The sequence below is a fragment of the Furipterus horrens genome, unplaced genomic scaffold (genome assembly GCF_987537825.1).
Source record: "Furipterus horrens unplaced genomic scaffold, mFurHor1.1.pri manual_scaffold_4, whole genome shotgun sequence".
NCBI lineage: Eukaryota > Metazoa > Chordata > Mammalia > Chiroptera > Furipteridae > Furipterus > Furipterus horrens.
In genome coordinates, this window is record NW_028327174.1 from 638,709 (window position 1) to 662,889 (window position 24,181).

Here is a 24,181-nt window from a genome sequence, read left to right on the forward strand (position 1 = left end):
CCCAGCTCCCGCGGCCGGCGGCCGTCCCCGGGGCCGTGGGGAAGGGTCTCGTCGTCGTCGTCGTCCGTCCCCGCCTTCGGGAGACTCTCTCCGCTGAGCCGGGTGTCGCGAGGCCTCCGCGGCGAGCGGGGGGCAGGTCCGCCCGGCTGCCCTTCACCGCCGGCGGCGCAGCGGGGACACAGCGGCTCCGGGCGACGTGGGCTGCGGCCCGAGGCCACCCGGGGGGCTCCGTCCCCCACGAGGACGCCGGGGCGGGCAGGGCCGGCGCGCTCCGGAGCGGGGTCCTGAGCAGCGGACCCCGCCCGCCCGCCCGCCCGTGGGGGGCAGACACGACCGCTTCCGAGGGCGCGGCGTCGGCCCGGGGCTGGGAGCCCGTCGCCCCGCCGTCGCGAGCCTCCCGGGCACCGAGGGACCGCCAGGGCACCCCCCGCCCCCGCCTCTCAAGACCTTTTGGGACGGAACGTCCGGACGAAAACGGTGACAAAACCACCAAATTGTAGTTTAAGCCGAGTTCGGGCGCCTGACTTCCCCGCGCGGCCCCGCCTCACGGGGACCCTCTCCCGGAGCCCCGGCGCCCCGGCTGCGGTTCCCGTCCCCCCAGCAGCACCCCCGGGTCCGCTGCCCTCCCCCTCCACCTGCTCCCCGCGCTGGGGCCTCTCCTCCTCGTTCCCGCGCTCTCCGGGGCCCCCGGCCCGTGACTCCTCGCTTCAGGTGCCGCCCGCACACCCACTGGCTAGGTGTGCGCCCCGCCGGGTGCCCTCAAGTCCCCTCCGCTCCTCTCCGCGGCCGGGTGCCCTCAGGCCCCTCAGGCGGCGCCTCGGCCGCGTCCTCCGCCTCAGGCCCCTCAGGCGCAGGCGTCCGTCCGGCCGCCGCCCCCGCCCCCCGGCGCCCCTCCCCCAGGCCTGCGTCAGGGCGGCGGGCGGGGCACGTCTCGCACGCAGGCGCCGGGCGGAGCGCTCGCCGCATTGTTTCCTTCGCTCGGGAGAGAGCGAGCGAGCCGGTCCGGGCGTCCGCACAGCCCCGAGCCCGCGCCGCGCCCCGCTTCCCGCACCCCCGCCGCCGGCCGGGCCCCGCCGGGCCTCCGCGGCCCCGCCGCTGCCCGCCGACAGGAGCCCGCCGACAGGAGCCCGCGCCCAGAGCGGCGGCGCCGGGCCTGCGCGGCCGTTGGCGGAGGAGCCGCGGGCGCCATTAGCGCCGCCTCGGCCGCGCCGGCCCCCGCGCCGCCCGCCCGCCGGGCTCCCGCGGCCCCGAAGGTGAGTGGGCGGGGGCGGGCCGTGGTCGCCGCCGCCTCGCGGGCCTCCGGCCGCCGGGTGCCGGGCCGCCGCCATGTTGGAGGCCGCGGCGGCGGTGGCGGCGGCGGCGCATTGTCCGCGGGCGGCGGGCGGGCGCCGAGGGAGGCCGGGACGGTTGACCTGGGGCGCTAGGCCGGGGCGGCGGCGAGGCCCGGCTGCTCGGGAGGCGGCTGCTGGGCTCTGGGTGGTGGTGCGTCGGGGCCGCGCGGGGACCCAGGCTGGGGGCCGGGACGCCGGGGCTGCGGGGCGGGCGCCGGGCGGTCTGGGGCGGCGGGGGCCGGGCGGGCGGGCGAGGCCGGGCGGGCGGCGCGGGGGCCGGCCTGGTTCCGGGCCCGCCAGCCCCGCCGGCCTCCTCGGGCTCGCGCCGCGCAGGGGCGTCCTCCGCGGGGAGGGACCGGCGCGGGCGCCGGCGGGGTCCGGTCGGGGGCCTCGCCGCGGCCGCGGGGCGCGTTATGTAAGCGGCGCGCTCGCCCGTGGGCCCGGCCGGAGCCGCTGGACGCAAGGTCAGGCGCGGGCCGCGCGGGGAGGCTCCCTCCCGCTTCCGGGCGGCGCTGGCAGCCGACGCCGCGCGGCGGACTTGGGCCCCGGCCGCCGGGCCTCCTGGAAGAAGGAACTTGGCGGAGGCGCGGCTCGCGGCGGGCGCCGTTGCTGGGGGCTCCCGGCGAGCTCCGACCGCCGGCGGCCGTGCCGGAAGCCCGCGGCACTCGGGCTGCAGGCGGCCGGGGAGGCGGGGCCGCTCGGGCCGGGCGCGGCCGCGGGGCGCGGGGCCGGACGGGGCCTGTGCGGAGCGTCAGCGCGGCGCCTTCCGTCTCGGGGCCGCGGGGCTGCCCTGGGCGCGTCCTTGCGGTTCCTTCCCGTCGGAGACGCTTGTCCCCGCACGGAGGCCGCCAGGGCCCCCTCAGCGCCCCGGGCCCGCTTCCTCGCGGCGGAGCTGCTCGGGGACGCCCTCGTGGGACGCGCTCAGGCCGGGCTGCGGGCGCTGCGGGCGCTGCGGAGGGCGGGTCCCCGGCTGCTTTCGGCCCGTGCGGAGCAGGAGGTGGCCCGACACCCGGGGGCCCGCCCCGCCCCGGCCCGCGGGCAGCGTTGCGGGCGGGGCGCCCCGAGCAGGGCGGTGGGGCTCGGCGACCGCGGGGCCGGCGTGGGGCTCCGCTTGACGAAAGGGAGAGGGCGCCGCGCGCTGACGCGTCGGCCGGAAAGCGCATTTCGGGGCTTCAGGGGCGAACCCCGTTCTTGGAAGACTGTTCCCGGAGCCCCGCGCCCCGGGTTCTGTGTGTGAGCCGGTGCCCCGCGGCGCCTGCTTCCTGCCCGGAAGGAGGGTGTCACCGCCCGGGCCTCAGGCGCCCTGCTCGGCAGCGGCGGCCTCGCGTCGGGCCTCCCGGGAAGGTGGACGGGACTGGGAAGGGCCGGTGGCGGGCGCCTGGGAGGCTGTCGGGTACCGTGCGGGCCTGGGCTGGGGCTCCCGTGGTGGGTGTGTCCCGTGTGCTGGGGGAGGAGGAGGACCCCCCGCGGGCGCTGCAGAGGCTGGGTGGGGCCTCGGGGTGCAGGGTGTCCCCCTGGATCCGACGGCGCCCCCGTCCTGTGGGTGGGTTGGTGGAGAGCGTGCTCACGGAGGGGCCGTGCTGCGCTCGGACAGCGGAGGCCTCCGGCCCCTGCACGGCGCCGCCGGGACCCGCGCGCTGGGGCTGCAGGGGCCTCTCTCCGGGCAGCAGCGGGGGCGCGGGGGGTCCTGGGGAGCGGCGGCCGGAGCGGGGAGGCTGGGCGCCCACCCTGCCTGCGGGAGTCGGGCCCCGTGCGCGGGCTTCCCTGGGCCGTCACCTCCGTGACCCGTTGGCGTGGTCTGGGCCGGTGTCCGGCGGGCAGTGGGAGTCACAGAGGGCACTAGAGGGATGGGTCACCGCACACGCCTCTCCACGGCCACCCCTTGCCGTCTGGTTCTGGGAGTCCCCGGTGAGGCCTGGCCTGGCGGGGACGGGCTGGTGAAACGGGGTCGTGAGTCTTGGGGCGAGTGAGTTTGGAATCCCCGGTGACCTTCGCTGGGAGCTTTGCTTTAGCGCGACGGGGTCAGCTGGCTCTGCCCTCACGTGCTCGGCAGTTTCCTCGAGTTAATCTCGCTTCTGTCTGTTTCAGGGAGTCAGTACCAAATGAGGAGGAAAGGACGATGTCATCGAGGCGCTACCGCGAGGCACCCGTCCTCCCCGTGCAGTACTAAGCACTCCCCAGCGCGAGAGACCTTGACCTACGCACAAGCTCAGAGGATGGTGGAGATAGAGATTGAGGGGCGCCTGCACAGGATCAGTATTTTTGATCCCCTGGAGATCATCTTAGAAGATGATCTCACTGCTCAAGAAATGAGTGAGTGCAACAGCAATAAAGAAAATAGCGAGAGGCCCCCCGTGTGCTTAAGAACTAAGCGTCACAAAAACAACAGGGTCAGAAAGAAGAACGAAGCCCTTCCCAGTGCCCATGGCTTGCCAGCCTTGGCCAGCGCTCTTCCGGAGCCCAAGGTGCGGATCGTGGAGTACAGCCCCCCATCTGCCCCCAGGAGGCCCCCCATGTACTACAAGTTTGTCGAGAAGTCGGCTGAGGAGCTGGACAACGAGGTGGAGTACGACATGGATGAGGAGGACTACGCCTGGTTGGAGATTGTCAACGAGAAGCGGAAGGGTGACTGCGTGGCGGCCGTGTCACAGAGCGTGTTTGAGTTCCTGATGGACCGCTTCGAGAAGGAATCCTACTGCGAGAACCAGAAGCAGGGGGAGCAGCAGTCCCTGATCGACGAGGATGCCGTGTGCTGCATCTGCATGGACGGTGAGTGCCAGAACAGCAACGTCATCCTCTTCTGTGACCTGTGCAACCTGGCCGTGCACCAGGAGTGCTACGGGGTGCCCTACATCCCCGAGGGCCAGTGGCTCTGCCGACACTGCCTGCAGTCCCGGGCCCGGCCCGCCGACTGCGTGCTGTGCCCCAACAAGGGAGGTGCCTTCAAAAAGACCGATGATGACCGCTGGGGCCATGTGGTGTGTGCTCTGTGGATCCCAGAGGTCGGCTTTGCCAACACGGTGTTCATTGAGCCCATCGACGGCGTGAGGAACATCCCTCCCGCCCGGTGGAAGCTGACGTGCTACCTCTGCAAGCAGAAGGGCGTGGGCGCCTGCATCCAGTGCCACAAGGCCAACTGCTACACAGCCTTCCATGTGACCTGTGCCCAGAAGGCCGGCCTCTACATGAAAATGGAGCCTGTGAAAGAGCTGGCTGGGGGCGCTACGACTTTCTCGGTCAGAAAGACCGCTTACTGTGACGTACACACGCCCCCGGGCTGTACCCGGAGGCCTCTGAACATTTATGGGGACGTGGAAATGAAAAACGGTGTGTGTCGAAAAGATAGCTCAGTCAAAACGGTCAGGTCCTCATCCAAGGTCAGGAAGAAAGCAAAGAAGGCGAAGAAAGCACTCAGTGAGCCCTGTGCAGCTCTGCCACCCGTGTGTGCTCCGTATATCCCCCCCCAGAGGTAAGCGTGTGCAGCGTGGGTGCCAGAAGGAGCCCAGGATGGGGGCGCCGGGGAGGGTCCCGCCCAGGGCTGTGTTAGAGCATCCTAGCGCCTTCTTCATACAAAGCTTCTTAATGGTCCCCTAAAACGTGGCCGTATTCATTCGCCACTTTGTGGGAGCATAGATGTTGCAAAAGACCTGAGTCTATCGGACCTGGACGGATGCACGGTTTCCTTAATGCCCGATCTCGCCCACGGGTAAGCCAGACCGTGTCAGGGTGACCGGTACGCTGACCGCAGTAGTGGGGTCTGGGCCCTGTCGTGCCCAGGTGTGGTTGTCATCTTGGACACAATAAAACGTTCTTGCTCACCTTGCTGCCCCACCAACATTTAGGAGCCTGGTAGGATTCTTAAAGTCATTTGTTGGAAAGTGAAGCAGTGTGGCCCAGTGAGAAGACACTGGGTTGGAGATTAAAGTGGGACTGACCGGAGCTGTGGGGAGGGCGGGCTGGCCACCTTCCCGCCACTGTGAAGATCTTTCTGGTTTTCTGACTGTTGCCTTGGTGATGCGGATGTTGCCTGGTCAGCGTAGGGCGCTCTCGCCTATGGTGGTCCACAGAGGTGGGGTCTGGGCTCTGCCGGCGCCTACTGTGGGCAGGCCCAGCCGCACTGTTGCCCACGTTTGAGGGCTGGTCCTCAGCCGCCTCGTCTGCTCCAGTGCGTGGACTTGCTTCCTTCTCTTCTGCTCCTCTTGTTACAGACTTGCTCTTTTTTTGTTACTTTCAAAATGCTCATGTTTAGACTATGAGGTAAGTTACTTGAGAGTTTCACACCTGATCCAGTGCCCTGTGAGTCTGGGAGAGCAGATGTCCCTGCTCCAACGCTTCCTTGAGCTTTGAGGAAGTGACACCCTTTATTTGTAATCAGGCTTGTGGCTTGAGAGCATTTGGTTAAGGAAGTAAAGCATTGAGCGGGTGAAGTCAGGATGCAAGTGGATGTCCGCTCCTGAGAAGAGTTGACGAGATACCTGTCGTTACCTTGGTCTTCTTGTTATTTGAAAGTGCATGTAAGTAAAGTTGTATTTATCTTACAGATCAAGTGGATTCAAGACTGCTAGGATGTTTTTGTTACTAAGAATTAAAAATTACCTTCAGTATATTGAACATTAGCTTCTCATATTGTTTACCTATGTATCTGATGTAAGATAATTTATGCCTTCCAACACATGATTAAAAGATACAGTGTGGTTTTAACACGTCACAATTTTTAACTAGTTAGGTTGTAAAAGTGTGCCAGGATCTACTACTACACTGGGTTTCAAGCACCTTTTTTGTATTAAGAATTCGAAGTGTGGGCCCCCCCACCCCGCCAAATGAAGTCCTTTTTCTTTTATAGAATAGTACATAGTCATTATAGAATCAGTAAATTCAGACAAAGCAAAAAAAAAAAAACAAAAGTGCTCACGATCCCTCTCATCTAGAGAAAACTACTGCTAAAACCAAGGTGTCTCTTGCGAATCAGTCAACCTGACTTTTTAAGAGACCGTTTCGCTTGGATTTCTACCTCTGAGTCAAGAGTATAGGATTGGTGACGAGCTTCTGTTCGAGAGCCCTACACATTGCAGCTGTACTGAAACTGGAGTAAATGAAACAAAACAGATGACCTAACAGTTGAAAGACCAGGAGTCAGAAGTGCTGCTTGCCCTGTGGCCGCCGCATGTGAGCACCTGCTCTGGGAGGGCGGGGCGGGTCCTGGGCGGGAGGCAGCGCCGCCTTGGAAAATGCAGGCCCTGGGGGGTCGGAGGTGCCCAGGCCTGAATGAGGTGAAAACTCGGGCCTTGGGCCTAAGTATACAAAGAGGGGTGCAGCCAAACCGTGTTCTAAAGGGGTAGTCTTGCCTGTGCTGCCCCCCCCCCCCCCCCATTTAGGGATAAACTCTTCCCACAGTTTGGAGTCAAGCTAAAGGGCGCACTCGGACAGGTGTTTGTGGCTGCAGGCTTAGCCGTCTGGGGTGTCAGGATTCCCTGGGAAACCCTGACGTTTTGGGTCACCTTACCACCTTGGAAGCTCTCCCAGCTGCCCTTTGCCCGCCCGTACCTGGTGTAGGGTCACCCTGCAGGTTGTCAGGGCCAGTGCTGGGGCACTGAGGCATCAAGCTGGGGTGTGAGCGGGAGGCCCCGGTGGAGCGTGCGTTGGGGTAAAGCCGGGCTGCTGTGTGCAGGGGGAGCAGGGCGCTCCCCACTGCCTCTGGTGCAGGGCCGTCTAGAGCGGCAGCTATGACAGCATTTGAGCAAGCTCCGGAGCAGGGTCTGGAACAGGGACCCGGGACACACTCGACAGTCACTTTGGAGCTCTCAGGTGCTTTTGTCATTTGAATGGTTTAAATGTTTTTCAAGTAAAAAGGGTAACCGAGACCAACTGACTCTTAAGTCAGTCTATTCGTAATCAGAGCACGAGGAGGAGGTGTTTAGTTTTTTAAATATTTAGCATTTTTCAGGCACAGAGATTACTTCTCACCTTTTTAAGTAAGAGACTCAGATAAAGCTGTGGGTATCGCAAGGCTTTGCCTGCCTGTTCGCGGACTTGGGTTGGTGGCGTCAGGCTGGAGGGCTGGCCGCCGCTCCGGCCGGGAGGGAGCAGTGCTGCTAACACTCGCGCGTGGGGCGGCTCGAGTCCAGTGGACATTTGGCCTCATGGTACTGCTGCTGCGAGCGGCCCAGCCTTCCGTGTGGCCAGCAGTGCCCAGGTTTTCTAAGTTTCTCTTGAGAAGTCCCATTATCTCGAGTTGTGCCCATCTGTGTCTGTCTCCCTCCCTTACTTTATTAAAATAAAATTTGTTGCCCTGGCTGGTGCGGCTCAGTGGATTGAGAGTCGGCCTGCAAACCAAAGGGTCGCCGGTTTGATTCCCAGTCAGGGCGCAGGCCTGGGTTGCAGGCCAGGTCCCCAGTTGGGGACGTGCGAGAGGCAGCTGCACATTGAGGTTTCTCTCCCTCTGTTTCTCCTCCCTGCCCCTTTCTAAAAATCTTTTTTAAAAATTAAAAAAATTATAATTGTTTTCCAACACAGAAACAACTTACTTAAACTGAGGAAGATGAAAAACCAAGTCTGAAGAGAGACTTTCTTTTCCTCCCCCTGTTTGCCTTTCTGAAAAGAAAAGAAAAACCCACACATCTCAGTGAGTGTTGTTAAAGCTTTCTGAGCTGGGCGCGCAGCCTTCTCCTCACACGGCTGCTCCGTGGGTTGGCTGCTTCTCTGGGGCCGTGTCCCTTCGACGCTCTGCCGCACAGCGAGGGGACAGGGCGGGAAGAACGCATCGGTTTGGAGCCTCCCGGTTCCTTTGGCATAATTGACCCATTCCTTCAAAGTTCCCTCAAGGCAGCAGGTCTTCTGACTTCTCTCTTTGGTGCACTTGGGGGGCAGCCCTTTATCTGTGGAGGAGAAGGGCCCCGTGAACTGAGAGGCTGGTGTGCTGCGTGGTCTGGCTCCGGCTTGTGTCATTTACGTGGACGTTACTAAACTAGTGCAGATGCTACGAACGGAGTCCTTGCTTGAGTTAGTGGTGAGGATGGAGGATCTGGTCGCCGGCTCTGTTTCCTCGAGGGCGCTGCTGGCGGGTGCCCTTGCAGCACGGTATTCTCTTTTATAAAGTCCCGTTGTCCTGAAGACCGGGGCCACGGGAGACGTGCTGGCTCTGCCCTTCCCGCTGGCAGCCCTTCTCTGGACGCTGCACGGCAGCAGGGCCACGTGTGCTTCTGTGGATGCGCGTGGGGGTGGGGGCAGTCGGGGAGCCCTGCCAGCCGAGGGAGGCAGCTCGCCCTGGGGTTCCCAGTGCAGGGTCCTGTGTTGTGGCTACTCTGGAAAGAAGCCCTACAAACCAAACTGAGAAGTAAAATGTGCAGGAGGTAGAGTGCGTGCTTTGTTGACACGACGCCAGTGTTTCCTTATGGCCAGACCGCCACCTCCTGGTCACCCTGGTCACGGGGGAGGGTGCCGTGCCCGCGCTTCTCTGCAGGCGGGAAGCCCTCTTGTGAGGTGATCCTGGGTGCTGTCTTAAAGGATCTGCTTCCCACCCTCCCCCGACTCATTGCTTTCCTTGGTTTTTATGTTTAAAAAAAATTTAAACTTACTTTTAGAGAGAGGGCAAGGGAGAGAGAAAAACATCAGTTTGTTGTTTTACTTATTTATGCGTCCATTGGTTGGTTCTTGATGTGCCCTGTCTGGGGATTGAACCCGCGACCTTGGTGTATTGGGGCAAAGCTCTAACCAGCTGAGCTACTCAGCCAGGGCTTTCCTTGGTTTTAATTTGGAGGGGCACTGGGTGCCATGTTGCGAATCTGTCCCCGTTCCGCCTGATAGGGTGTCTTCCAGTGAGGCGGGATATGGGACATCTGGTGAGCAGATTTGTTTTGATCAAAGAGCCAAAGTGAGTGGAAATATAGTGCCGGGAGAGAAATCTGGGTGCTTGCGGGCGCTGTCACGTGTCAGCGTGCGCTTTGGGCGTATGTGACCCCTGAGAGGTTCCTGTGCTTATGAGCTCCAGTCGGTGTTTGAGTCCGCGCTGGGGGCCCTGCTCCTCGGGCATTGACCACTGAGGCACCTCGGCCCCTCCCGCCCGCGGGCCCCTTGTTCCTGGGGTGCTGCCTTTTGGTGGAGAGGGGGTGTCGAGTTATTTGAAGTCTTAATACTGGCGGGGGGTGATGGCCACAGTCTCACTGCCACTCCAGCCCAGGTGTTGCCTGACACGTGGGAAATGTCGTTTGAATGTAGACTTTGCGTCCGTGTCCCACAGCGGCCGGCAGTGGGCCTGCCCACTGTGGGCGCACTCAGGGACTCCAGGTTCATAAGACGCTGCAGAAACAAGGACACGGAACAGCTCTTTACCCAGAGTCACCTCTTGCCAACGGCGTGTTCCGCGAGCACCCCCGTGAAGGCGATTCCACTCGCCCGCTTGGCGGGCGCATCTCCCAGGACGAGCCCGCCTCTCGGCAGGCCTGGTGAGGGTTTCTGCGTCACCCATTGGCAGCGCAGCGGGAAGGACCAGGTGCCTTTGTGGCTCAGGTCAGGACCTGTGCTGTTCAACTTGCTGTGTCCTGGACGTTCCCACCGCGGCTCAGGGCCTTCTAGACGTCCCTCTTCCAGTGAAGACAGCCTTGTTTGGGTTTGTCTGCTGTCTCGCTAGGTTGCTGATGGAGGTGTTGCAGGTACCACGGTAGTGCCACGTGTTCTGCCAGCTGGGTGCGGTGATGCCCCTACTTCTTGGTGACTGAGGCATCTCCAGGATCCTGGACGATTCCTGCTTTTGTGTGTCTGTCATTTGACCCAAGGTCTGGGAGACCCTTGGAGGCCAACACACCCACCCTCCCCCGCCCCACGCCCCTTCGGTGCCCAGATGGCATGTCTGTTCTTGCCTGGGTCATCTTCCTGTGAGGCTGGAAACAAGCGTGCACCTCAGCCTCTCTCCAGTTTCCCCTTCTGATGTTGTGGGTCGGGGTGCTGGTTTTCAGAGAGGTGCACCCCAGCGGGACTGTGGGGGTGGGCTCACGGGCGTACTGGGCAAAGCAGAGCTGCTCCAGGAGGCGAGCATCTGGTAGGATTTCTAATAAAACGGGGCTCTGCCTCAAGAATCTCAGCTCTTGGTTAGTGAGCCGAGGGGAGGTCTCCCGCTGCAGGCAGCCACCTTGGTGCCACTGGGTGGCGGTGAGGCCTGGCCGGGGTATGAACGTACGCATCCTGGCGAGCTTTGGGCTCTGGGGCTGTCATGCGTGCGTGCGTCAGGAGCCCTGGGGAGGGTGCTGGTCGTCCTGACCTGAGCGGAGCTGGTAGGGGTTCTCCCAGGAGCCAGGGTGGGGCAGGACCACCACCAGAGGCAGATTCCAGGCTTTTTTTAGGTCTGGAGGGTTCGATCTCACGGCTGCCACCCTGACTTCCATCTGACCTCTGAGCTGTGGGTGCCCATTGTATGGACGTAGACAGTTAAGTGTGTTAAAAAGTGGGAGGGCTTTCTAAAGCCGCACGCCTCACAGACGACGGTTGGGAGGTCACGGGAGCGTTCTTGCGCTCCCTTCAGTATGGTCAGGGCGCTGTGGGGAGCGTTCTTTCCACACACTAAGTGGAGATAATTTTTTAATGACGTTTTCTTATTTTTCATGATCTTTAGATTAAAAGCTTAAAAACAAAGGAAATTAGATTAACATATTCATTCCCACCCCTCCCCACAGCAGCCACTCACTGTAAGCGGGGGTGGGTTCCTCTGCGTTTTGTTTTCCTACTTTTTTCATGGTGCATGTGTGGCCTGGTACGGATTTGCACGTTGACGCTGGATGTCGTACTGTCGAACTGGCAGGGGCAAGTGGCTTTGGGGCCCGCCACGCTGCTAGGGCGGGCTCCCCTGGCTCTGAGGGGAGCGAGTGTAGTGGCATTTGTGTTTCCCTTTTCGCTGGCCTAGGGGTGGGGAGGCTCTGCCTTGAGTGGGTTAGGTTACGTGCGTGTTGTGTTCATCACGAATCGCTTCCCCTGGGCTTGTCTTCTCATTTAAAAAAAAAAAAAAAAAACTACTTGTTTATTTGTAGAGAGGAGAAAGGAGAAAGAGAAGGAGAGAAACATCACTGTGTGGTTGCCTCTCACTTGCACCCCCAACTGGGGACCTGATGTGCAACTTAGTCATGTCCCCTGACTGGGAATCGAACCAGCGACACTTGGTTCACAGGCTGACGCTCAATCCACTGAGCCACAGCAGCCAGGATTTTGTCTTCTCATTTTTTAATGTCTAAAAAATCTCTTGCAACTTGGAAGTCTGTGTAAAGCAGGGAGAACCCATGCGTCCTGTCATGTAGCTTTAGCCGTCGCCGCACCTGCCTGTCTGGTCCGCTTGCCTGTCCCTGCCTTGTGACCATTTGAGCAGCTCCTGGCCACCCTTTTCGTGCAGGAATGTGTCTGTGCAGGTGACAGAGTGTTCCTCAGCAGCCATGATCTTGCCGTGTTCAGTGAACTGGAGGCTCGTTAGTCTCAGTGTCTTCTCCGCTGCCCTGTGTGCACCTAGGTCCCGGGAGCCTGCAGTCCTGCTGCTGAAGGTGGGGTGTGTTTCCATCCCCACCTCCTGTTGGCTTCCAAGGCTTGCAGCCCTGACCCCGCATTGACCCAGGCCTCATCCTCTTGGCTTTGGGTCTGAGGCCCCACTGTTCATGACCCTTCTGGGAGGTGGACTTCCCCTAAACGTGAACTAGGACCTCTTGAATGTCTTCATGAACATTCGTGGTTTACTTTATTAAAATCTCCATTAAAATGTACAGTCTTCCCTCACTTATTGTGGGCATTGCATTCTAGACCCCCCCCCCCATAGGTGAAAATCCATGAAGTAGGAACCTTGCATTTATTTCAGTATTTATATATATATTAAGGCTTTAGAAACCCTTCCCACACACTTATAAACCATTCCCAGTCCCTTATTAACCTTTTCCACACTTTTATAAACACTACTTATGTTCTTAAACATATTCTACACTCTTAAATGTGTATAACTTGAACAACATACGTATACAGTACCACAAAATCCCGTGATATAGCGAAAAATCTGCAATAAATAATTAAATATAACATTTAAAAAATCCCGCCATATAGTGAGGCCGCAATAAGTGAACCACGATACAGAGAGGGACGACTGCAGTATAAATAGTGTATTTTTTAAAATTGGCATTTTTTGCTCTTTGAACAGAACCACCTTTTATTTTATTTTTTGTTTTTTAGATTGGTGTCATATCTTAGATTGACTCTGACGTGCCCAGTCCCGGCTGACACGCTGGGCAAGGACGGAACCCCGGCCTTGGCCCAGAGGCTCGGCACCTTTTGTTGTCACATGTTTACTGGACTGTATGGCTGTGCTGTCGTATCTTGTTTAAGTAGCCCTTCCTTCTCCCGAGGGCCTCAAGGTTTTCTTCCGAGAGCTTTGGAGCGGCCTGTGCCCTCCTCTGGCCTCTTCCTTCCCCTGCTTCTCCCAAACCCCGGGTTTGTTGGGTGGTCTTCACTGTGTGGCCTCCCTGCAGCGCCACCCCCAGGCCTCCGAGGGGCTGGGTCGTCCTTGCATCCAGGGCTTGAATTGCTTGGGGAGGAGTGTTCCCTTCTGTGTGAATGGCCTTGCCCATCATTAATGAGCCACATCCTCCCAGAGCCCCACCTCCGGCCCCCGCCCGCTCCCTGGGTGGGGCCTGCTGCCCCCGAGGTTGGGCCGGCTCTGAGAGCCCCGCTGGTTCCCACCCACCGTGCTGCCTTCGTGTGAGCTCTGGGTTCATCCTGTCGGGTCGCTTGACACACTCTCTCGGGAACTTGGAAATGCCAGGGACTCTGCAGACCAATTTGGAGGTGAATTGTGATTGATGATGTTTTTGTCTTTGTCTGACATTGTTTATCGCCCGTGTCTCCACTATTTAGACCTTTCCTTTCATTCCGTAACGTCCTGTAAACCTCTCCCTTCGTACGGCTGCTCACGCCTGGGCCTGGCGCCACTCGCTTCCCGCTGTGGGAACATCCCCTGTGCTGTCGCGGAGCAGGGATGGGGCTGCCTCGGTCCTGGGGTCGCGGCAGCTCCCAGTGCTGAGGTGCGGTTCACCCCAGCTCTCGGGGCGGAGCCTCTCCGGGCCCCGCCCTGTGTTGCAGGTCACAGCGACCCCTTGCTTTCCTACATTTTTTGAGATGTCACATTCTCCTCTCTTACCTGTTAATTCGTGGGTTCTATTTCTGGAACTCACGATCTTTGCCTTCCTGGGCCAGGCCGCTGTGGGCCGGGCATGCAGTGTGTTTTCATACCTGAGTGGATTGGATTGGTGCGTCTGCTCTCAGCTGTGCATTCGTGTCTGCAGTTGAGTTTGCCCTTGGGCCTCCCCACCGGGTTTGGCGAACGTGTGTCCTGGGAGCTGTGTGCGTCCTCCCTTCTGGTCAGCGGTGCCGGGTGGGACTGATCCGTGTAACGCAAACTTTCTGAAAAGTCTTCTTTCTCTTTTCCTTTTATTTGGGGGTTGGATGAAATCCAGTATTTTTCACCCTAAGTAGTGGGAGGGCGGGTGTAGTTACTGGACAGCTGAAAGTGTGCATGTGTTAAAAGGTGCATCACTTCCGACGGGGAGTGGGTTCAGGGGAGCGTGGCAGTTCGTGGGGCCTCCCTCAGGGCCAGCCGCCGCTCACCTGCTGTCTCTATGCCAGTCCTGTCACTCTCCCCGAACTCGGAGTGTTGAGGCTGCCCCTGGTCGGGTGGTAATGGTTTGCTCGCGCTCGAGCAGAGCCGGGGGGCAGCTCGAAGGTTCTCAGTGGGCACGGCTCTTCACGAGGCAGGCCCGGGGAGACCCCGGGAGGCTTCCCCCGGCGCGCTTCCTGTGCTAGCGGGGAGGCTCTCCCCGAGGCCTTCTGCCCCTGGTTGTGTTACCGTGGGCGGGCGTGCTGGGAGCCTGGGTCCCACGTGTGCGTGGGTTTCGTAGAAGCCATTCTGTTGGTGCCCGGCACGCCGTCTGTGCGGCTCCTTCCAGGTCACCCGCCGGAAGCACAGGTCGCGTCTCACCAGCCGGCCTGCAGCCTGTCCGGAGTGGGTGGCCCGAGCCTGGGAGTCAGCCGTGCCTCCACCACTCAGGCCTGTGGGCCTTGTTTACGAGGTGTATTCAGGAGGGCTTGGTCCTTGCCAGAGACCGTGTTTTAAAATAAGGTTAAAGTCTGGAAGTTGAGTAGAGCTGACTTGTAGGTTAGTGAATTGCTGTAGGGCAAACCGGCTCGCAGCCACCATCCACCCGAGAAGGCAGGACCGGGCCAGCCTCCAGCCCCTCGGACACCTTCTCCCACTGCCCCCGTGGGGGGCTGCTTGCCCCTTTCTGAACACCAGTGTGTACTGTGCCTTCAGAAGTATGAGTCCTTTATGCCTCCCCAACTTTAACGGTCCCTCTTGGTCTCTCCCTTGCGAGCTCATGAAGGGGCTGGGTGCCCCTCCCTCGGTTGCACAGGTCCCTTTGCCCTCCACTTGCTGTGCATGGTGGTTGGGTGGGGCCGGTGTGTGCAGGTGGGGATGGCGGGCGTGCCAAGCGTCAGCCCTGCTGGCTGCTGTCCCGGCTGCTGTGTCCTGGGAGGCACGTGGCGGCTGTCCGGTTCCAGCTGCCTCAGCTCAGCCCCTGCCCGCTCCTTCGGACTCTGCGGCTCCGGAGGTGGACTCGGCATTTAGCAGACACTTCAGGACAGCGTTGCCTCTGCCCTTATGAAAGCCTTGTGCTCATCCTGGGGACTGTTGATAGCTCAGAAGTCCTGGCTCTGGAGGAGGTGGCGGCTCATTGCATGGGACGGGGTCTGTATTTGTAAGCATGTTGTCAAACAGCATTTCTTTGGCCCTTGAAATTGTTAAAATACTTACGTCTACATGCTTCATTGGATCATAGGAATGACTGTGTGTGTATGCGTGTTAGGACACCTGTTTGCGTGTGCAGAGACCCACGGAACTGGGGGTGCTCAGAGCTCTGCACATACTGGGACCAGCCCAGCCACAGCGCAGGCTTTCTGCTGAGGCCCTGTGGCCCCTCGGTCAGGGGGAGGCTGTGGGTGCTCTTGACTTGGCAGGGCCACGTGGCAGAACCCCCAAGGTCAGGTCCCTCAACAGGACGTGAGCAGTGTCCTGCCTTAGGTGGTAGTCCCAGGTCTCCATGTGACCCGCGGGCCCAGGAGGACATCCAGGTGTGACGTGCCCTTCAGAGCTCGGCCCAGAGGCCCGCCAGCCGGGTGGCAGCGTGATCCGGACGGGCTGGGAAATGGCCGGAGCCCCCGTCTCCAGGGGCGGGGCCAGCGTGGTCTGCCTGGGGGTGAGCCGGGCGCTTGCGCGGGCTTGCTCTGTGGTGGTTTTGTAAAACTCTTGTTTTGCGTTCTTTAAAAAGTTTGGTCTTCATTTTTTTTCTGTTCTGACAGACTGTGGTGCGTGGTGGGGGACGCCCCGTTGTGTGTTGTGTTCTTGCTCCGTCCTTAGTTTGGGTTGAACTGCCACTGTCTTTCGGCGTCCTCATGAGCAGGAAGGTGATAACTGGGGACAGGAGCTTCCCGGTCGTTCAGTGGCCCCCTTTTGATAAAGCTTTTGCATTTTATGGTCCCCCAAAGGGGGATGTCCCTCAGGAGGCTGGGTGGTGCCCAGTGTCATTGCAGTGAGTGGTGGCCCCTCTGTCTCCAGCCCTGCCCTGGAGGCTGCTGTCCCTCTGGTTGTCCCGCCTCCCCTCCTCTGTGAGGGGACTGAGTGGGACCGGTGTCCCACAGTCACCCGCCCTTCAGGAGGGCCAGCTGCTCTTGAGGGATCCACTCTCACTAGGCTCAGCCCGCGGAGCCTCCCTAGACGCTGTCCACAGCCTGCATGGGTGGGACAGCATCACGTGGAAGAGCTACGGCCACTCAGGTCTGTTTTCAGCACGCCTCCTCCTTAGGTGTCTAAACCGATAGACACGCGTGAGTGAAAGGGGCGGAGTCCGCGGGTAGCCAGAGACGGTGGACTTGGCTTGAGCAGAACCAGGGGCAGCAGGAGGTGGTGGCATTTGTGTGCTGTGGATGAGGGAGAAGCACGTGTGAACACGTGTGATTTATTAAAAGTAACTGTCATTTCTAGTTTCCATGATGAAAACATGTTAATGTACTGCTTTAAAGCTAAACTCTGAGTTTTTCCGTGTTTTAGATTAAATAGGATTGCGAATCAGGTGGCCATTCAGCGGAAGAAGCAGTTTGTTGAGAGAGCCCACAGCTACTGGCTGCTCAAAAGGCTGTCTAGGAATGGCGCTCCCCTGCTGAGGCGACTTCAGTCCAGCCTGCAGTCCCAGAGAAGCACGCAGCAGGTACGTGCCCTTGCGCACCTCTCCACATCTCTCTCGCCCTCCCGACACCCTGAGCAGGTGCCGTGGCCCCGGGAGCCAGCGCTGCCCCAGGCCGGCTGCCGCCAGCCTCTCAGGCTCCAGGCCTCTTGTTGGCGGCGCCCGGTCTGGTCTTGTCCGAGAAGCGAATGAGGACGTACGTGTGTCCCAGGCTGCTAGGCTCTGGGATTTGCAAGTGCCTTCCCTGATGTTCCCGCATTTGGCTTCTGCTTCTTTGCCCCGCTCTGCACATGTTGGGGACGTCTGGGGAAGGGGAAGCGCTGACCGGGCCGGCCGCGTTGGTCTGAGCTGGGCCAGGCACGCGTGTCTTGGAAATGTTGTGCGAGGAGCGGTTTGTTTTAAGGGCCTTCCTCTGCAGGCTCAGCGTTGGCTGCAGCAGGGAGGGTGGGAGGCAAGAGCCGAGATGAGTGGGCGGGAGCAGCAGGGGGTTTTGCTTTTTAAAAGAACAAAATCCGTGCTCGCTTCGGTGGCGCACTCTGAGGTTGGAAGGGTACAGAGAAGATTGGCGTGGCCCCTGCGCAAGGGTGACACGCGGAGTCGCGAAGCATTCCGCTAAAAACAAACCAAAACGAGTTCTTACACTGTAGCACCTGGTTTAGGTCTGTAGGACCATCGGGTAGTATAAGCAGTTCCGGAAATAAGGCTTTAGAAGTTGAGAGCCAAACTGCGCTCAGTGCCCCACGTTTGTGGCCGGCGTTGTCTGCTCACTGTGCGGCCACCTCCTTGGGCAGAGAGGCTGGGGGGACACAGCTGAGAGCAGGTCTGGTCCGAGGTCCCTGGGGCCCCCCTCCTCCCCCGTGCACGCGGCAGCACTGCCCTCCGATGCCCTGCTGTTGGGTCCCGTGCGACTGTCGCGCCACCGTAGTCTGTGGCTCTGCCGCTGCGTGTCTGGCTTCCGGCGGCTCGGCGGCGGTGCCAGGCTGAGGGGACGCTGTCAGGCACAGCAGGACAGCTGCTCAGTGTGGGCGGGGCCCTGCGACTGCTGGTGGTGGGGGGTCTCTGCGGGGGAGGGTCTGGTGCTGCCCCTCTGTGTTCAGCTCCCTGGGGGCTGCTCTGGGGCCCAGGTTGGTCCCACCGAGCGAGACCCTCTGTCCCTGCACAGGTCCCCGCCCTTCATGGTGCCTGCCAACAGAGGAGTGGCCTGGATGGATGGTTTAGATTTTTGATCAGAGCAACAGCTTTTCATCTGTTGTATCTTGAGACATCGCTCTTCATCTCTGTGTGGTTCCTGCTTCGTCCCAGCGGGTCCCGGGCCGAGCGTGTGCCTCGCTGCCTTGTTGCCCCTGGTGGCCTGGACGTTGATGTCGTTCGTAGGGAATCCCTCCTCTTAGCTTTCCCAATTCTGTGGTGACAAAACAAGGTAACCTAAGACTTTTCTAAATTTGGATTTTAATGATGTTTTTTTTTTTTTTTTTTTTTTTAATACTTTTGCAAACCAGTGAGAAACCGTGAGGATTCTGGGCCTCTACTAGGAGGGACGTGCCCGGACCCTTCTCTGTCTCCAGGCGTGAAGGGTGTGCTCCTCGGACCCTGCTGCCCTGCTGAGTGGGTGACGATGAGGCCGTCTCTCCCAGGGTCCAGGGCTGAGTGCGGGTGTGCTGGTGCCTGCAGTGCCAGCTGAGTCACGTCCCATGGCATTTGCAGGCCCACATGGTCTCAGGCCGTGGCGAAGGACAGAGGTGTGGTGGGGTCAGGCCTCCATGCAGACCGGTGCTGCCTGCCTGTGTTGGGACTGCAAGGATTGCCGGGCGGGGACGCTGGATTCAGGCCCAGCACACGGAGGGCGGTGGCTCCCTTAGCCCATGGTCTCGGCTGCCTTGGACACACGCGGAGATGGGGCTGAGCCCGTGGGCATGCCAACCTGCTGCCGGCCTGTTGCCAGCCTGCTGAGGGCCAGCTGCCCGTGCCGTCTGGCCTCGGGACTGCTGGCTGCTTTGGACGCGTTCCTCATTTCTCATCGCACCTGCCGTGGGCCCCAGGGGCCGTGCGTGTGTGTGCCCTGCACGCCGAGGCAGGCTGGACCTCTGGAGTCCGTCCTCAGCCTTTGTGTCTAGCGTGGGACCTGATCTTAGTTGGGGACGCCTACTGAGCTGACATGCCGCATGTCCGTCCCTCCACTTGAGAACGGAGCGCATGTTCCCGTCAGGGTTGTCACGCCAGGACTTGTGCCCAGGGCCTACCGGCCGGAGCTGGCATGTCCTCGGGATGTGCTGACTCGGAGGTGGAGGGAGAAGCTGGGCCCAGAGCCTGCAAGGCCTCCAGTGTGAGGGGAGGGGCTCCGGGCCTCTGCGGGGGTGGGGGGGGTGAGATGAAGTGAGGCTTGTGGGGGTCGAGGCACTGAGGTGGGGTGATGCAGAGGCAGGGGAGGAGCGGCGGGTGTGGGCCCAGGTGTCCTCGTCTGTCCGGCCACGGGGAGCCGCATGGGCCGCACACATGGGCCCGCCGAGAGCCGGCAGGACTGGGCAGGGGCAGGGAGGACAGGGCGCTGGCTGTGTGTGGTCTGTTTTGGGGGGTTGTTAAAACAGGTTTGGGGGCGGGAAAGTGGGAGGAGAGAGGGAGGCCTGCGCCTGGGGGAGGCTGTGGGAGGGCAGCTCTGTCTCAGGAGGTGCCGATTGACGTGTTGACATGAAATCACTTTCTTAGGCTTTGTCTCCTGCCACACAAGGTACGTTTGTAAGGACAGCAAGACAGAAACGGGAACGTCGCTCTCAGGGAGAGAAGGCCTAGGTCTGAGCCGTGCCTCTCGGCCTGGCCTGGTCGGCGTGGGGGCCCTGCAGTGCCCGCGCGTGCCGGGTCTGTGGTTCCTGTCACGGCTGCAGCGCGCTTCCTCAGCCTGTGACGGCCGCTGCCCAGACTCGGGTCAGCCCCTCGTGGGAAGGACGGAGGCGGCCGCTGGAAGGGCTGCATCCAGACCACTTCGTCCTGTCAGGGTGGGCTTTTGGTGGGGGGGTCAGCTTGGTATGATTTTAATGCTTTTTGAAACTTTAAGAATATTGATGCTAGAGTTTAATTTGACTCAGTTGTCCGTGTTTCCGGGTGCCTGCTCTGAGCAAGGCCCTGGAAGAAGTCAGGTGTGGCCTTTTTCTTCCATGCCTGACTGTCCAGGGGGGAGAGACAGACAGACACACAGAGCCAGCTGGCCTTGGGTTGCGGGGGCTGCAGGAAGTGTGGAGGCGCCTCCTCTCGGTCCGTCCGGAGCCCACCGAGGCCTGGTCTGGCCCTCACTCTCCTGGGGGCCCGGCTTCAGTTCAGCAACAGGGGCCAGTGCTCTGTGAACCCACCTGAGGGCCTTGGACCCCGCAGCCCCTTGGGGTCTCTCACTGTGTAGTGGCCTGGGACTTGGGTGGACGTGCTGGGCACTCACCCTACTGAGCTGGCCTGCCCTGTTCGCCAGCCCAGGGGTTGTGGTGTGGCCGGGCTGGTCCTCACGGTGTGGTCCTGGCTGTCTCCCTGGCAGTGGGAGTCCTTCTCATCTGCTGAGTGGGAGACGGCTCGACTTCAAATGTGGTCCGGACTTCTCTCTAGGTAGCTTTTTGCTCCGAGAAGTTCCTGCTTCTGTGCCGCTTCTGGAGTCTTCCAGGGGTGGTTTTACGTGGGAAGTAGAAGACCACTTGAGCTGGGTCAGAGAGCTTGGGCCCTTGGGCGGGTGAGGCCGCCACGTGCCCCTTGGGTGTCCTCCAGCCAGGGCCGCCGGGACGTGGGCACAGGGGCTCCCCCTGCGCCACCGGGCACGCACCCTGGTGCCTCCTCCTTTCAGACAGAGTCTCTCGCAAACGAGAGGGCACGACGGCTGTCGGACGCTGTGGGCGCTTCGGTTTCCCAGGTCTACGTCTCTGCGTGCTGACTGGCCTTGTTTGTGCAGCTGCTGTTGCTGTGCGTTCCTCTTCAATGCCAGAGAGTTTTTTAAAATTTATTTTATTGGCTTTTCTCTTAAAGAGAGAAACATCAGTTTGTTGTCCCACTTATTGATGCGTCATGAGTTGATTCTTGCATGTGTCCTGACTGGGGATTGAACCTGCAACCTTGGTGTATCGGGACGACACTGACCCACCGCGCTACCTGGCCAGGGCCGTGCCTGTGCCTGAGAGTTTTAAAAAGAACATTCAGTGAGCCTGGCTGTTCGGCCGGTGGCTGCTGAGGCCACTGGTTTTGGTGCCTTGCACACTGGACCCTGGCCGGAGTACCCACCCCTGGTATTACTCCCTCTTGTGCCTCTGTGTGTCCCTGTGTCCCTGACTGCAGCTCTAGAAAGCAGTGTCCACCCTCCAGGCAGAGTCCTCCCCACCCTCTGCAGGGGTTCAGACTGGGAGTAAGGCAGCCGGGGTCAAGGGTAAGGGCCTTGGGGTCAGCTGTGTGGACGGGCCAGGGCAGAGCCATCCAGTGAGAGAAAAGGGTCCTGAGTGTGTGTTCCGAACGCGGACGGGGGCGCTGGCTGAGGCCGTGGCTGTGTGTGTGCCAGGAAAACCGCCTGAGGGGCAGCCTCGCCTAGTCCAGGAGACGGGCCCAGCAAATTGGAGTAGGGCTGGGGACGCCGTGGGCTGCCGCGGTCAGAGCCCCACTGGTGACAGGTTTGACTGTCTTGGTGGAGGGGGGCTGCAGGAGGAGGGGAGGGATTGTCCCAGCTGTCTCCTCTGCCGTCCGGAGCATGTCTGGCCCAGCGGTGTGGGCAGGCGGGCAGGGGGACACGCGGGTGGGCCTGGCTCGGGGCGCTCGCGCGCTGGGGGCTGTGTCAGTACAGGCGGCGGGACCGGGCCAGCAGTGGGGCCGAGGGTGGGCGGCTACCACCCCGGCGAGCGTGAGGACCTCGGGGGCCTGTGCACACCTTGGGGGACAGGAAGGGAGGCGCGAGGGGAACTGCATGGGGGTGGCCGTGTGGGCCGGAGTGGCGGGCGAGGTTGGACAAGAGGTTGGGGTGCTGGGCGCCTGCCTGGGACGGCGCTGGTCGTGTGCTGCGCCCATGAGGACACGGGGCACCTCTGGTGGTCTTTTCCTTGCTGGGATGGCCCCAGCAGGCTGCCGGCGTTTCTGCGGTGGGCGCTGCAGGACCGCGTGTCCCCGTGGGCAGGCCTCCCGCAGTGCGGGCTCCATGCCTCGGTGGCCCTGTCCACCCCTGTCAGCCCACCTGCTCTCTCGCCGCCTCGGCTTCTTTGCTCGCCAGGACCGTGGGTTAGTGTTGACGTGTAGGACGGAGAAGGGCTGGGTGTGCCCAGGGCACGGACCCGCCTGTGTGGGCTCGGCCCGCAGCCAGCGCCGCCCGGCCCGGGGGTTCCCCGTCCTCGGGTTTTTCCGGCCGCTGTCTCATTCTCAGGGTCCAGGAGGTGGGAGCCCCGGGGGCCTCCCGGGGTCGGCATGGGGCCGTTGTTCACACTGGCCCGTCAGCTCCTTGGGTCGCGAGAGGGCCCCTTGCCCTCCGCCTGCAGGGACCCTGGTGGGCTCTGGAGGGTGGTCTGCACCCCGCTCAGCCCCCCTCCGCCCTGCTGCCCCGTGTGCTGGCCGGGGCCGGTGGGGCGCGGGGGCTCCTGCTCCGCCTGGGGGCTCACCGCGGGGGCGCCGTTTCTGCAGAGAGAAGACAGCGAGGAGGTGCAGGCTGCCAAGGAGAAGCTCAAGTACTGGCAGCGGCTGCGGCACGACTTGGAGCGCGCGCGCCTGCTGATCGAGCTCCTGCGCAAGCGCGAGAAGCTCAAGCGGGAGCAGGTGAGGCCCGCGCGGGGCTGTGGGCTTCCCGGGCGGGGGCTCCTGGGCCTGCAGCCGCGGCCCCGGCCCTCCTCTGAGCTGTCCTGGCGCCCCGGCTTGCAGACACCGATGAGGAAGGGGGCACTGACCCCGGGAGGGTGCAGGGACGCTGCAGGCTCAGTGTGGTGTTGGATGGGGCGTTTGGGGGGCCTGGGGCCCGGGAGGTGGGAGCTGGGCCGGCACCTGGTGGGTATTTGGGGACTCCCTGGGCTCCAGGGAGTTAGGGGTTGAGTAGGAGCGCGTGGCAGCTGTAGGCCCTGGGACGGCCCTGAGCACTCAGGTGACAGGAAGCGTCAGCGCTGAGTCCCTTTGTTCCCCAGGTGAAGGTGGAGCAGATGGCGCTGGAGCTGCAGCTGACCCCGCTCACGGTGCTGCTGCGCTCTGTCCTGGATCAGCTGCAGGACAAGGACCCGGCTCGCATATTCGCCCAGCCGGTGAGCCTGAAGGAGGTGGGTGTGCACACGGCGCCTGCCCCGCCCCCCGCGCACGCTGACGGGGAGCCCGCGGGCTCGAAGTTCTCTCTCTTACGTCATCTGTTCCTTAAGTTGTGAAAGGGGCACCTTTCGTTGTAAAACGTTAGAAACGAGGTCGGCGTGAGTTTCCGCCCGGAGGGGACCTCTGGGCAGGTGGCGCGGTCTGCCCAGCCGGGTGCAGCCCTCACTCTGGCTGTAGTGAGGAGCTGGGGTCCGCAGGGTCCCAGGGCCCGTGGGGTTCAGTTCCGTGTGTCTCAGAGCTGCCGCTCGTCTGCTGTGTGTGCGTGCGGGTGTGTGCGAGGGGGCCTCCCGCGCGTGACGTGTGCGGCAGGTCTCTGGAGCGACGGGGGGCCCCTCTCTGTTTGTAAGGGCTCTGGCTTGTCCCCCCGCGTCAGGTGCCAGACTACTTGGACCACATTAAGCAGCCCATGGACTTTGCCACGATGAGGAAGCGGTTAGAAGCTCAAGGGTACAGGAGCCTCCTTGAGTTCGAGGAGGACTTCGACCTCATCGTGGACAACTGCATGCGCTACAACGCCAAGGACACCGTGTTCTACAGGGCCGCGGTGCGGCTGCGCGACCAGGGCGGCGTCGTGCTGCGGCAGGCCCGGCGCCAGGCCGATGGCATCGGGTTCGAGGAGGCCTCCGGGATGCACCTGCCGGAGCGGCCCGCCGCAGCCCCTCGGCGGCCGTTCTCCTGGGAGGACGGTAAGCACCGCCGGGCCCTCCCGCGGGCTCGGCCCCCCTGGGCCTAGGGCGTGCGCCCCGTGTGATCGAGGCTCTCCGGGAGCCTCAGGAAGGAAAGGGAAGGGAGGCGAAGCCCGTCTCAGCACCCTCGAGGGGCTGTGGGCTTCCAGGCCCGCAGTAGACCCATCGCCGCGGACATCTCCCATTGGCCTCTTCTCTCTCTGCCGCCTGGTGTGTGCTTCGCACTCGCAGCATCTCTGTTCAGGCCTGCCACGGCTCGGGTGCCCGTGGGGGACAGCCCAGGTCCCCCTGGTTCAGCCCGGGAAGCAGCACAGACTTGCGTGGCTTCTGCGGGTGCCGTTAGCCGTTTTTGTTTATGCGACTGTTTCTGAGGGTGGTGGTGCGGACTCGGGCCAGGCTGCTGGGTCTTAGGCGCCTTGTTCTCCCTGTGCTGAGGGGGTACAGGCTTCTCACCCGGGGGGGGGGGGGGGAGAGTGCACGGCTGCGCTGGTGTCTCCCCTGCTTCCCCTCTTCCGCTTCCCCTCCTCCACCCCACCTCTGACTCTACTCAGGCAGCTCTAAAGAGTGGTTTCTTTCTTAGCAGGCGCTCTACTTTAAGGTAATTTGTGCTTCAAAGATGCTGGTG

General features: G+C 61.7%; 1 protein-coding gene and 1 non-coding gene across 2 annotated transcripts in view; both read left to right on the forward strand.

The window, feature by feature from the left end:
- Window positions 1-1,204: 1,204 nt before the first annotated feature.
- BRD1 (bromodomain containing 1) overlaps window positions 1,205-24,181 on the forward strand; it is a 41,654-nt gene continuing 18,677 nt past the window's right edge. Inside the window, exons 1-6 of the mRNA XM_090272246.1 lie at window positions 1,205-1,253; window positions 3,420-4,800; window positions 16,450-16,606; window positions 22,205-22,336; window positions 22,696-22,824; window positions 23,244-23,556. Of these exons, the coding sequence (XP_090128372.1) occupies window positions 3,434-4,800; window positions 16,450-16,606; window positions 22,205-22,336; window positions 22,696-22,824; window positions 23,244-23,556 (2,098 nt within the window). The 5' untranslated portion in view covers window positions 1,205-1,253; window positions 3,420-3,433. The remainder of the gene's footprint in view (window positions 1,254-3,419; window positions 4,801-16,449; window positions 16,607-22,204; window positions 22,337-22,695; window positions 22,825-23,243; window positions 23,557-24,181) is intronic.
- Window positions 17,097-17,201, forward strand: LOC150010868 (U6 spliceosomal RNA). Its single transcript, XR_016510939.1, has one exon. It is a non-coding gene; the product is annotated as a U6 spliceosomal RNA (small nuclear RNA).